Genomic DNA, 12266 nt, shown 5'->3' on the forward strand with positions numbered 1-12266 from the left:
TTTTACATATTTTATATGCAGAAAATATTATATCAAATAACGAAAGCAATTGAATACCAAAACAATATCAATTAATAGAAGGATCGGAGTAAATGAATGCGTCGTAGAGCAGGGATGTTTATATTTGCGCACAATAAGATTACTCTGGCACGTGTGATTAACGTTTAAACTTTATTAAAACCAACAACAATAACAAGAGCAATAACAACAAATCGATGTGCCTTAAACAGCCCGCGGAGAAATTACATTTCTCGCTCTTTCTCTTTTCTTTCCTCTCTTTTCTTATTATCATACAAAAAAAAAAATCGACGTGCCCCGTCTCTCGTACTACCATTGTCGACCGTCAGTTCGAGCGAGCACGTTTCAATGCGATCGAGGATCATTGCGGGCGAGCGAGCGCCTGAAGACCTGCGACATTAGTAAGGACATTTGCAGATAAACACAGGATTAATAGACGTTACCGTCAATGACGTCCAGCACATCGCAGATCATACACACATGACTTATAGATACGCGATCCCGTGCCTTCACAATGCTGCTACAATCGCTAAAAGCAATGCAAGGAGACAAGCGAGCAGGAGCATAGGGTACGTCGTTATCGTGACAGTTATGATGTTAGCGACACGGGAAACATTCGCGGATCGCGCATCTTTGCTCGATTCTGCACGATCGTCAAGCTCGCACGATGTGCGCTCACCTTCGTCTCGCGCATCGCTACGCATCGTCTCGATTCCGTTAGGCGGTACCACGGTGATCTCCTCCTGATCGCGTTCCTGCTCCTGCCTCAGGGCATCAGCGATCAGATTAATCTTACGACTGTCCACGTCCGTGGTGGACACGATAGTGATGGGCGTCATGCGAGCATCGATCTTCTGCCCGCGTCCCGTTTTCCCAAGATCCTCGATTTCCCGTCCATGCTCGCACAGACTGGCCGCAGCTAGTTCCAGATCGCGGACTGCCCTGAATAATTCCGCATCGACAGTGGAAAGGTTCTCGAAGCGGCTGGCGCCGGTTTGGTCCTCTTCGTCGGTCGTCGATGAATTGCGTTTCGAAGGTACGTGAGTTATCTCATCGAGTCTCGGGGACACAACGAGCCGATCGTTGCTCGTTTGGTCGTCTTGACTGTACGTAGTAGAGCTGTGCGCGCTGCCGCTTTGGTTTTCGATCTCGGAGCTCCGTGACGTCGAAGAATTCTTGCGAACGGACGGATGATTATCGCGTAGGCAGTCGACCGAACTGCCGAAAGCCTCCGCCGCAATTAACTTAACATTTTCGTCCGCCGCGCAAAGATAGAAATCAAGGTTGTTGGCTGCTGGCGTCGTTTCCGATACGGGCCTCGAGGAATTCGTAACCGGGAATGCGGTCGGGTTCTCGATGTTCTGCTCGTCGTTGGCACGCGCGATACGCCCTGGGTAATAGCTACTTACAGAACGTATAGAGATACTCGTTAAGGGTTCATCGACCCCGAGCTCGACGTCTAAGTCATTTGACTTATCTGTTGGCATGACGGCAGAATCGTTCGATGACTCGATTGGCGGCGCCGTGTCACCATCATCGTTTTTTATCAAGTTAACCAGATCTTGGCAGAGACGACTATACGCGGTAAAGACCGTTTCCGTGCCGCGACCGCTCTCGGGCATCGAGACGTTGGAATCCGAGCCTAAGTATTCGTGCCAAAATTTATCATCCAAGACGGTTGTCGAAGACAGCATGGCATCGGACAGCTCCGCGATATTTGGCTCCTTCTCCTTTTTGAGATTTGCCTGCATCGCCGTTTCCGGTGAAACGCATAGTTTCTTCCGGTACGCCTTCATCGCCGGGTGATTGCCGTTGATGTCGGTCTCGCCTGTAATCGCTGCTGGTTCCATTCGCCTACGCGCTGCGTCGTTATCGGACAGCTCGCCGTCGCTTACGACGCGTCTGAGATATTCCGGTCGCTCAAACATTGAGGCCAAGTTGTTCGTTGCAACGTTCTGTATTTCGTCCTTGATGGTGTCGAGACTGGGTTCGCGTCGCAAATGAATTCGATCGTGATTGATTAATCCGTAAAGATTGGCCGACAAGGATCTGACAGCGCGTTTCTTCTTGATGCTGGCTCGCGGTTCCTCCTTCGAAACGTCGATTCTTCTCTCCGCAAGGACGATGTTTCGCGTCGCGCCAGCGTCCTTCCTGAGGGCTCTGTAAGCCAAGTCATCCGTGACTACATCGGGCTCGCATTGCGGTATGTATGGCGAGCGTGACTGTTCCGGTTTCGTTGGTGTCGTATGCAAGTAATCGCTCTCGGTCGCCGTGGTAACTGGTCCGAGTGGTATACCGAACGGCGGCTGCGGATCGATTACTCTTAAAGTGTTGTTGGCGTGATTTATGCTGCGGAAGACCACGTCGTCACGTGTCACATCCGGTTCATACCGACGGGACGGATAGGTCGACGGTAAACGCTTGAGATCGTTCGCTGAATCTCGTCGCGAAAGGACGGGCGAAGCGATGAGGTAGCTGATGTTGGACAAAGTAGATTGTCCTGCGATATCCGACAGCGACGTGGGCCTCTCCTTGGGATGCATCCTTCGATAGGCCATGTCATCCTTCGTCCTGTCCGGCGAGTCCGGAGTGATCACGATTACCGCATCGAGCTCGTTTTTAGCTTGTTTGAGACTGAACTCCTCCATACTTCGGCGTTCCGCACGATCCAGCAGATCTTCATCGCCGAGACGAAGGCTGTTGTATATTGCTTCCAGTTCGGATAAAGCTTCTTCGAGGTTCTTTGAACTTCTTCTTCTGTTCTCCAGGTCTTCCTCAGTTGGTGTCGTTTCTCTATTGTCTTTTCTTTGGCTGTTTTCAATACGATTATCGACGTTACACGGTATAATGGAACGTGAAATACGCTGTTCGCAAGGAGATCTTCCGGACGACCAATCGGACGATGCGGCAGACGCATGCGATGAAATCATCTCGCGCTTATTTGATTCGCAGATGTTCACTGATTTATTCTTGGCCTTGTATGCGCCGTAATTCGCGTCATTGCAATTAAGTTGATCGTTCCGAGTGTTTCTGCGTCGACATCTCATCTCCTCGCTTTCCTCGTAAATCAACTTATCCGTCCGATGAAGACTGCAGTTATATTTGTTGTTTATACACTCCAGTGAATTACGGAATTCTGTTTTAGGATTTGATGGATTTTCTATCTCATGCTCCGCTTTATTGCGCCAGGCAAACTCGTTGTTTGATCCATACGATCTGAAATTCCTCCAATCGGGTCTCGATATCTCTCTTACGACATTAGTCATATTGTCTTCTCGCTTAAAGGAATTTGGCGCATTTTGATGTCTGTTCGTCGGATAGGATCCATAACCAAATACGCGATATCGGGGATCTCTTGGCGGTGGCACGGGCGGTTGACTGTCCGGATCAACCGATCGATGATCGATAACGTAATCGAACGGTTCCGAATAATGGCACGCGTTCTTTGCGGGATACGTAAAAAAGTTCCCAACTTGACGATTGTCCGCGTCTCCACTGATATGCCGCGAAATCTTTCCATAAGCGTTATTCTGATTCAAATCTGTGACATATTGTCCAGTAGAATATCTCCTGTAATCGCTGAAAACTTCGTTTGGGTTTGGCAAACCTGCGTTGTGCGCGTCCTGCAAACTCTCCGCGGAGGATCTCTGAACTGGAAACGTCCGATTCGAATTCGAATACGTGCCGAAGCGGCGCGGATGTATGGGCGGACGACACAATCCGTTTGCGTCAGTGTAAACGGCGCGCTGCTTATCTTCGACATGTTCCGAGGAACACCTTTTATTATATAAATCGTTCAAACTATCAGTGCCGTTGCCCTCGTCCCGAGATAAGCGTTTGATGTAACGCTCCGTTCGAGCGGTACGCGTTTTCCTATTGCACATATTATTCCTTTGGCCATTTTGCACACCATCCGTGCCGTGAATTTTGTTCAATGAATTATTGGATCTCCGACAATCTTCATCAGAACTGCTTTCGATGCATAGATAATCCCTCTTGGCTTCGGTTCGAGCTTTCAGTTTGTTCTTTCGAATCTTCTTTCCTAAACCGTCCAACGAACCGTCGCTACTACGCGAATGCAGCGAATCTCGATGTGAATCTGTCGAGTGGCGGACGTTATTTTCAACTGTCATCTTCTGCTTTAAATTATTCTCTATCGAATGAAGAACAACACCATCAGGTTGCTTACTGAACTTGATGGGTTTTCTCGGTGTCCTGTTGCAATATACAATCTCTTCTTCATTAGAGGAACTATCATAATCTTTTATTGAGGATATTCGACGCAGGATACCACCTATCGACCATTTCTTGTCCTTTTTTTTATCCGATGCACTGGATACTGCGTCACAAACTGGCAAGCGCCGAGTTGGAGGCAGAAGACCATCCATTCTCAATATATCTTTCTTGCGCAGTCTCTTTTTCTCCATTACGAATACCAGCAAGTCCCTCCAAAATTATAATACCTGCAAAAATTAGAATATGTAATAATACGTTACAGTGAGATAAGGAAAATATAATTCTAATAATGTGTCGAAAACAGAAATATTACATATATTGATCTCAAAAGTCAATTTATATTTATTAAATATATTAAATATTTAATAAAAATTAAATTTTTTCTTTATTCATTTAATAAATATTTAATAAATTAGATATTTATTAAATGAATAAAGAAAAAGATCACAAACTATTTTACAAAAAAAAGGATATAGAAGTAATAAACTTAATACATGAAATTATATATTAAATATTCTCTCATATATTCAAAGAACAGGTATTCATTAAATATTTATAATCATGTTTTCTTTCTTTCAATTTATACTGTCGTTTCTCATACATTCTCATCATTATATCAAACGTTCTTTTCAATGGAATGTCCGTTCATAAATATACTCACTCGACGACATTCTTAGAAAACGTCAAAAACCCTTGACAAAATTCGTTACGTCGCTCGTCTCGATTATAAATACGCTACCCATACCTTGCTGATGCACTAACCTCCGATGTCGAAATCTGCGATTTCTTTCCTCTATCCGTTCCAATCGTGAATAATAAGTCACCACAGATGTCAGATATACAATCATTGAAAATTCGGCGACGTTGCAACTGCGAGTGCAGCCAGCACAATAAAAGTGAGGTCAGTATACATCGCCCAGCTTGCCGATAAATACGATAGCGACGCAATCGCGCAGTAGCTCCTCGTCCCCCTCTCCGTCGCTCTCTCTATCTCTCGCCTTTCTCGCGGACAGTCTTCTTGACAGCTCGATTGTCGCGCGTAATAACTCGTCCAGGTCCGCCGCGCGACGTCTCCTCTCGCTGCTCCAGTTTCACTGATTCGCCAACTCTCTCAGCGAGAAGGAGGCCCGAGTGACCTCGAACAAGCCATCCTTCTTGCACAGATCCGTCACAGAGGTATATATTCGACGCTCGGCACGAGTGGCACGAGGCAAAACGACCATTGCCTGTCGAACGTCGTGTACGCGAAGCCGTCGTGCGTAAAAGGCACGACGGTCTAGACGACTGCTGCTCTTGCTGGTATCGGACTTACGAGACGCGAGGAAAGAAGCGAGCCAGCGATTCGTTCTCTGAACCCCACCCATGCTCGCACGATCTTGATCGCGTGAAATCTTTGCGCGAGCACCCACGCGCTACCGCGCGCTTTTTGTGACTAATGCACTGCGTGGACGTGGACTGTGTTAATCTGATATCGTCACGTCACATGTCACATAGCGCATCCCCACCATCGTTTAGACACCGTAGCAAGAATAGATCGAACCCCAGGTGAGATCCAGGTAAACAGGCAAACGAAATAAGAGCGTAATCTCTTTCGCTTTTGCTTTTTTAAAAAGGAAAATTCTGTCTATAATCTTTACTCTTTTTTCTTTTAAACGCAGCTTTTACGTTCGAGATCTCTATCATTATTTTGATCTGATCGTGTAGGATTTTATGTGTGTGACAATATTTAAATGCGTTACACAAAATTGCAAGTAATATATCTTGGAAAAATTAAGTTTAAAATATATATTTCTTTATATTGACCATATATATTCAGCACGTTTATAATTATTATATTATTTATAATTTATAATAATTACTAAATTATTATAATACTAATTTATAATAATAATATCTATATCTTTTATATGTTTATAATTAAATATTTTAAATAACTGGTTATTGTAAAATTGAGTATCTTAAAAGATTGATAAAAGATCACACGTTGCTAATATCATACGCTAAATTACATACAAGTCTATGTACATTTCATCAAACAAAAATATCTTGTTTTTCAATCTTTAGAGATTAAAAATATATCTAAAACAATCAACAAGATCTTTAACGAGATGATAAGATATATTTATTAGCACAGACAAATATTGTCGCTGTCACATTCACTCAAATCGATAATAAAAGAAATCTTTTTAGGGACAAAATATATAGAGTGAACAAGAGAGTACAACTGCTGTGTGAGTGTTAAGCTTTTTCGTTTATTGAAAATATCTCTGTAAAACGTGTGTATATTGTGGCCGGGCGAGGTAAGCCGACAATACCGAATCTTCGACAACGAAATGAAATCGGGTAGCAAACGAAGAGATACGGTGAAGACATTGAAAACAATAGAGTCGATCGTATTTTAGTATCTACATAAGTAAAGGACGAATCAACGATGCATTCGCTCTTACTTTTTTTTTTTTTTTTTAAATCTTATTATTAATTATATTATGTATAACAAAGCGGTAACAACTTGTTAATTGTAACTATTATGATAATAATCGTTTACTTTATATAATTACAATAATATAATGTGTAAGGATCGTTAACTAATCGATAACAAACGAATCGTATCCTCCTCCCTTTTTTTTTCCTCCTCTCTTCTTATCCCTCTTCTTTCTATTCTACTCATCGTATCTTCTCTCCATCGTCTTCGTCGCTTTCCGTATTGACCCAATATATCGATCGTTAGCTTAAATCGTTTTATTATTTATTACTCTCTTTATATCGCTCATCCCCCTCTCTTTTTGTGTATTAATTATTTAACAACAGTTTTTTTTTTATCCTCTTATTATTTGCTCTTTAATTTAATAATCGTAGTAAATATAGTAATTATTTATAATATTGTGCAAATAACCCATATTTTCTCTTGTTATTTTTATTTTGTTAAGTAGTAATGAATGTCGTATTCTTAACGGAGGAGCTTCTCTGTGTTCTCGCATTTTCCTCGCGCGTCCCGTCTTGCGCGCGCGCGCGCGCGCGTACGCTGTCACGTGTACGCACACGTGGACACCGGTTCGCGTCATCCGGTACGTCGCGTGTCCGCACGAATACGCGCAAGCACGCATACACACACACACGCACACACACACATACGTACGTACGCAGATTTTTTTTTTTTTAATGGACGATCCTTCGCGCGTTTTTTTCTTTTTTTTCTTTTTTTTAATGTTTCGACAGCTAGCTTGTTAAAATTGGATTCTTAGCACGTTTCTACCTAGCTTGATGACCCATGGCAGTTGCTTGTTCATTTATACTGGCCGACAGGCTCCCCGTAGCTTGACACTTTACAATTCTTTAGCCCAGCTCTAGGATTTTTGTTTCATAATTATTTATTTTTTTATTTCATTAATATCATTATTTATTATCTCACGACGTAGGATTAATGATTCGAGAGTATCGAGACACTACAAAGCCCTTTTTGTTGCTATCCGTTTAAGAAAATTTTTCGTGCATTTACGATTAGTTAACTTAGTTTTCTTTTATACAATACGTAACGGCAGTATCGTCCTCGGAGAAAGTACGTTAAATCTCGTCTTACCTCGCTTAACGAAGGAAAGCCCTATTTTTTTTTTTTTTTTTTTTTTTTTTGTGTTATATCTTACATAGCCGTCGTGGCGTAAAAGCTGGTATTTTTAATGTACAGTTTGGAAAAAATTAACAAAACTCAACAAAGCACAGCACGCACACTCTTTCATCCCCCTCCCCCTAGCGGCATTATCTTCTTCGTTGTCATCGTCGTCGCGTCGTCGTCGTCGTCGTCGTCGTTGTCGTTGTTATTGTCGTCCTCGTCGTTACAATGTATCGATCAAACAGTGTTTTTTTCTCACGTGAAACTTCCCTTCCGCGATATCACCAAACAATTCTCAAGCAATCCTCCCCCTCGCTCCTCAAGCAACTCTCGTATAATATACATTTCGGAGATAGAAATGCGGGAGGACGGCGAAAGGACTGCCTTTTTAAGTAAAGAAAGGACTTAACTAAGATATAGTGGAAATTAACAAAAAAATATCTTTTTTTTTATCTTTCTTTCCCTCTTGTTAATGACGATAAAACGAAGAAGATGATTACTAACTCGCCATTTCGTAATGTAGATATATTTGATATAATGTGTATATAATTATGTAATTTAATTATTTATTGAAGCGCGAGACATTTTTAAAAATTCTGAAAAATATTTGCACACTCTTCGACACAGCATTCGCGTATATTGACGCAATCTCTTTTTCGACGGACATTTTCTCATCTTACGTAAGATATGGTCCCCTCGCAGTCCTCTTCGATTCGATGTCACGGACGGAATGTTAATCTCAACGTCGAACGTTGCGATCGAATTATTGGGGAAGTCGTGATTAAACGCGCGGGCGCGTTTCATATAACATTCCATCCTTCGACGAATCGACGCATTTGCCGAGACGCTACTTCAGCCTGCTTTTAAAGCAGATGGTCCGCATTTCAAGATTATCTCGGGCAAGTCTTTCAAAATGAATCTGTTGCGTAACCGATTTTTTTATATAGATGTATCATCAGCAACAAACTGTTCAGTACGCTCCTCGATGCGATTCCAAAGATATATATATAATAAAATCCACGATCTTTCTGATTTAAAAATCGTCATTATTTTATATCGCAAGCTAATTACAAGTTACGATAATTCATTCGAATTCAAGTCCCATGTGAAACGAAACTTTTCAATATTCTAAAAGTTATTCGGGATGTTATCCAACAAGTTGTTTGACATTTCATTGAATCATCGTTTACGCCAATCTATCGCAGGCTATCCAAAGCACAGAAATATAGACTGCCTCTACTCCCTTCATCGTAGCTCGCGTGATTCGTTTTTTTTTTTTTTTTTTTCCCCTTCACTTTGCATGACTCATTCGAGACGATCGTGAAAAGCGAAAACCAGGCAAGTTCACCTTTAGCCGCACGTCTCTTCGTCGCCTCCAATCGGGGAAGAATGACGATGCAAATCGTCGAGGAGGCATTTCCGAAGATTGCGGCCACATTCGTTGGGCTGTCCGTCGCTCGTTTAAAAGCCTGTCCTGTGCATACAAATCTACATCGGAACACGAGCACGTTACACAAGTGCCCTGGCCAATTAAGCGCTCGGAATAAGCTTCGCGAGACATTACAGGGGCTTACGTTAAACGTTTCATCGGCGGATGCGCTTATGTCCTATAAACATTCGATAAAGTTAAGTGACATTTAACCGATCATCTGCCGTTTTTCTGTTCCTCTTTACGTCTCTACAAAGAGACAATCGAGATTTCTCTAGAGACAGTCTCTACGAGAGGAGAATTAAATTTACGTTATTACGTAACGTTGATTTATACATTAACCAATATTTTGTCGGTTCGATGTAAAAATATTTGTACGCGACAGGCCATAAAGTTTCGCGTTACCCATTTATCATTTCCGTATCGAATTTATATACACGGTTGCCTACACAAAGTCGACTTGCGAACGTAATGCCGAAAATATTTATTATATTGTGAGTACAAGCGATTTGATTATATTATATCGAATTATTTGCACGTATTATACAACACGGGAGAGGAGGCCAAACCGACGACGGGACGGGGAGGGGGGTCTCGGGACAGAGTGAGCCGGACGAATCTTTTCGCGGACATATTTCTTCTGGCACATACTTTTTCGATATATTTTCGAACGATCAACGATTATGCTGTGCAAGGTCGTTTCCGTCTTCAATTTGTCATCGTCGTCGTCGTCCGTCGAGCTTTCAAGACGCCGCGATTCCGAGGGACAACGTCGATGGCGCGAGACGTGATCGATCGGTTCGGAAAAACGCCGAGGAGGGAGGGAGAGAAGACCGATAATATATGCGCGAAATGCAACGGAGAATGAGCGTTCTCGAACGAACGAGACGCAGGCAGGCAGCTGCATTTGCAATCGGAAGCGTTAATGCGCGCTAGCCTGATTGGATTTCTCTATTATTAATATTTAAGAAACATATCTCTCTTCGCTTTACATGATTAATACTGCACAGTTCGACTACTTTATTACGAAGAGAATCGGTGAATCGTGAGGAAAAAAAGTCATAGAAAGTCAAAGTCTCTTTGCAAATGCGGACGGCATATTAATGTTCCTGATTATACATATCGCCGTCGCGAAGAATTATTTTTACGATTGTGCGAATGTAAAAAATACTTTCAGCCCCGTGTGTCTGACAAAGCGACGTAGCGAAACGCAAAATATATTTTTAGTTTAGAATTAGGAACATGTGTGTTCTTCTTATCGTTTGCGTTACGTTTTACTTTCGTATATAGAGATAAATTTCTTTTGATATATATATATATATATATATATATATTTTCTTTAGAATATACTTTTCATACAATATATTTAATCTTAGCAGTATATATTTAAGCGACCTTAGATTTAGAATTTTTAAGTGGCCAATGTAAAAATGTCGAGTAATTCGCGATTTTCGAAATTCGTGCATTACAAATAAATGTAGAAACAATCGAACACACGATTAATATCAGACAAAGCTTTGTCGCACAGCAAAAAATCGCCGATAACGTATGAATTATTTGTAGAATAATTTTCCCATGACAGATCTTATTCATGATTTGTAATTTAAACGTGTTTTTGGTAAAGTAATGAATATTCATTTGTCACGCTATTTTCGAAATGTTTCGTATCATTATTTATCTACAACGACATCACTGTCTTTCGATGTTCCAATCGTGAACGTTATCATCTGCGTCATTATTAGTCTCGTCATTGTCATCATAGGCTGCGTTCAGAAAGTGAGAGAACGCAAGTAAGAGAGTATAGTGGATAGAAATATAAAAAATTTTTCATAATCTTATACAATCATCACGCGCATTTATAATTCAGAAAAAAATTAAATACTTAATTTTATAAACCAAAAATGCACGTAATATATATTTCATATTCTGTCATATATATTCTCTTTGTATATTCTCATACATATTTTTACCGTAGCTCAATTATATTAGACGCGGCGCGAGAGATTTAGCCCTATATATAGATGATGCTTAATAAATCCTTTATCTATTCCCGAGTGCTCGTAAATCCATCAATTATATTCAATTGCATTAGGATTGTTACATTCCTGTAAGCAACATCTGTGCTGAACAACAGCCGTTCTCGGTTACGTTCGTCATGGTCCTTGATCTTTACGAGAGACGCTCTTACACATTCTCGACCAGCGAGAACGCGTTCTCCCTCTCTGTCCGAATTTCGACGCTCATCATCCTCACCCACACGTCGACTTCCTGTCTAAAGTGCTGACAACAACGACCCGCCGCTTCCACGTCGTTGTCCCTCATGACCCGCGCGCGTCTGTCTCCCCGCACGTCCCTTTCCTCCGCCCAACCGACCCTACGCGGATGTAGATGTAGAAAAATAACGATCGCACGATCCGCATTAACACACACGCGCACATGCATTATTATTTCTCTCTCTCTTTCTCTCTCTCTCTCCTTGTTTCTGTTGTATCTGGCCTACTTAAGCTCACCGCCGCGTGACCGCGATAACGCTCTTCGTTAATTTGACGACGAATCGTGTGTGCGTGCGAGACGAGACGCGCTCTTCGAGTTGTTCTCCGATCGACATTTTAGGGGAAAGGATAGTCAGCGTTCGAAGAAAAATGCAACGTTTCGCGAAGATAAATGTTTTTTGGAACATCAGAGTTTTTTTATTCGAACGAATAATAAAATGTCAAGAGGAGAGGAAACAGACGCGGGCGCTCTGTTTGTCTCATCCTGCACACACGCGTATAACACGCATCTGTCTACATCTGTGTATATATTGTATATATATATATATATATATATATATATTCTTAAGAACCGTTGCAAAGTCATCGGCGTCGTCATCGTCGTCACGCGTTATATTATGATAAACTCTGATACTCCTCGTGTAAATTGTTTAAGCACACGTTCAAAGTTGCTCTGGTGATCTGTGTGTAGGTTGTTGCGCGA

General features: G+C 41.8%; 2 protein-coding genes and 2 long non-coding RNA genes across 22 annotated transcripts in view; 2 read left to right on the forward strand and 2 right to left on the reverse strand.

Annotated features, from left to right (window-relative positions):
* LOC138935401 (uncharacterized) overlaps positions 1-12266 on the forward strand; it is a 34563-nt gene that overhangs the window by 963 nt on the left and 21334 nt on the right. The window lies entirely within an intron of this gene.
* LOC138935396 (uncharacterized) lies at positions 153-6034 on the reverse strand. 3 transcript variants are annotated; one of them, XM_070299929.1, is made up of 3 exons: positions 5017-6021; positions 698-4481; positions 153-408 (listed from the first exon to the last, which is right to left on the reverse strand). In XM_070299929.1, exons 2-3 carry the CDS (start codon positions 4443-4445, stop codon positions 380-382), a joined length of 3777 nt encoding a protein of 1258 aa, XP_070156030.1. In that variant the 5' UTR covers positions 4446-4481; positions 5017-6021; the 3' UTR covers positions 153-379. The 3 variants fall into 3 exon arrangements, with proteins under 3 accessions (XP_070156030.1, XP_070156027.1, XP_070156029.1); XM_070299926.1 differs by having other exon boundaries at positions 153-4481; positions 5017-6034; XM_070299928.1 differs by having other exon boundaries at positions 153-4481; positions 5000-6034.
* Positions 5219-6823, forward strand: LOC138935402 (uncharacterized). Its single transcript, XR_011447245.1, has 2 exons — positions 5219-5810; positions 6445-6823. It is a non-coding gene; the product is annotated as an uncharacterized lncRNA (long non-coding RNA).
* Positions 6487-12266, reverse strand: part of Para (sodium voltage-gated channel paralytic) — a 46077-nt gene continuing 40297 nt past the window's right edge. For all 17 annotated transcript variants that reach the window (XM_070299915.1, XM_070299920.1, XM_070299918.1 and 14 more), the window contains one exon: positions 6487-12266. This exon is cut by the window's right edge and continues 4331 nt beyond it. The gene's annotated coding sequence lies outside the window, so the exon portion shown is untranslated.

Source organism: Polyergus mexicanus, unplaced genomic scaffold, assembly GCF_030449975.1.
Source record: "Polyergus mexicanus isolate NDT 795.1 unplaced genomic scaffold, iyPolMexi1.0 SCAF_8, whole genome shotgun sequence".
NCBI classification, from domain to species: domain Eukaryota; kingdom Metazoa; phylum Arthropoda; class Insecta; order Hymenoptera; family Formicidae; genus Polyergus; species Polyergus mexicanus.

Bases quoted from the DNA above. Each gene is read 5' to 3' on its own strand.
- LOC138935396 (XM_070299926.1), bottom strand. From the start codon at position 4,445: ATGGAGAAAAAGAGACTGCGCAAGAAAGATATATTGAGAATGGATGGT.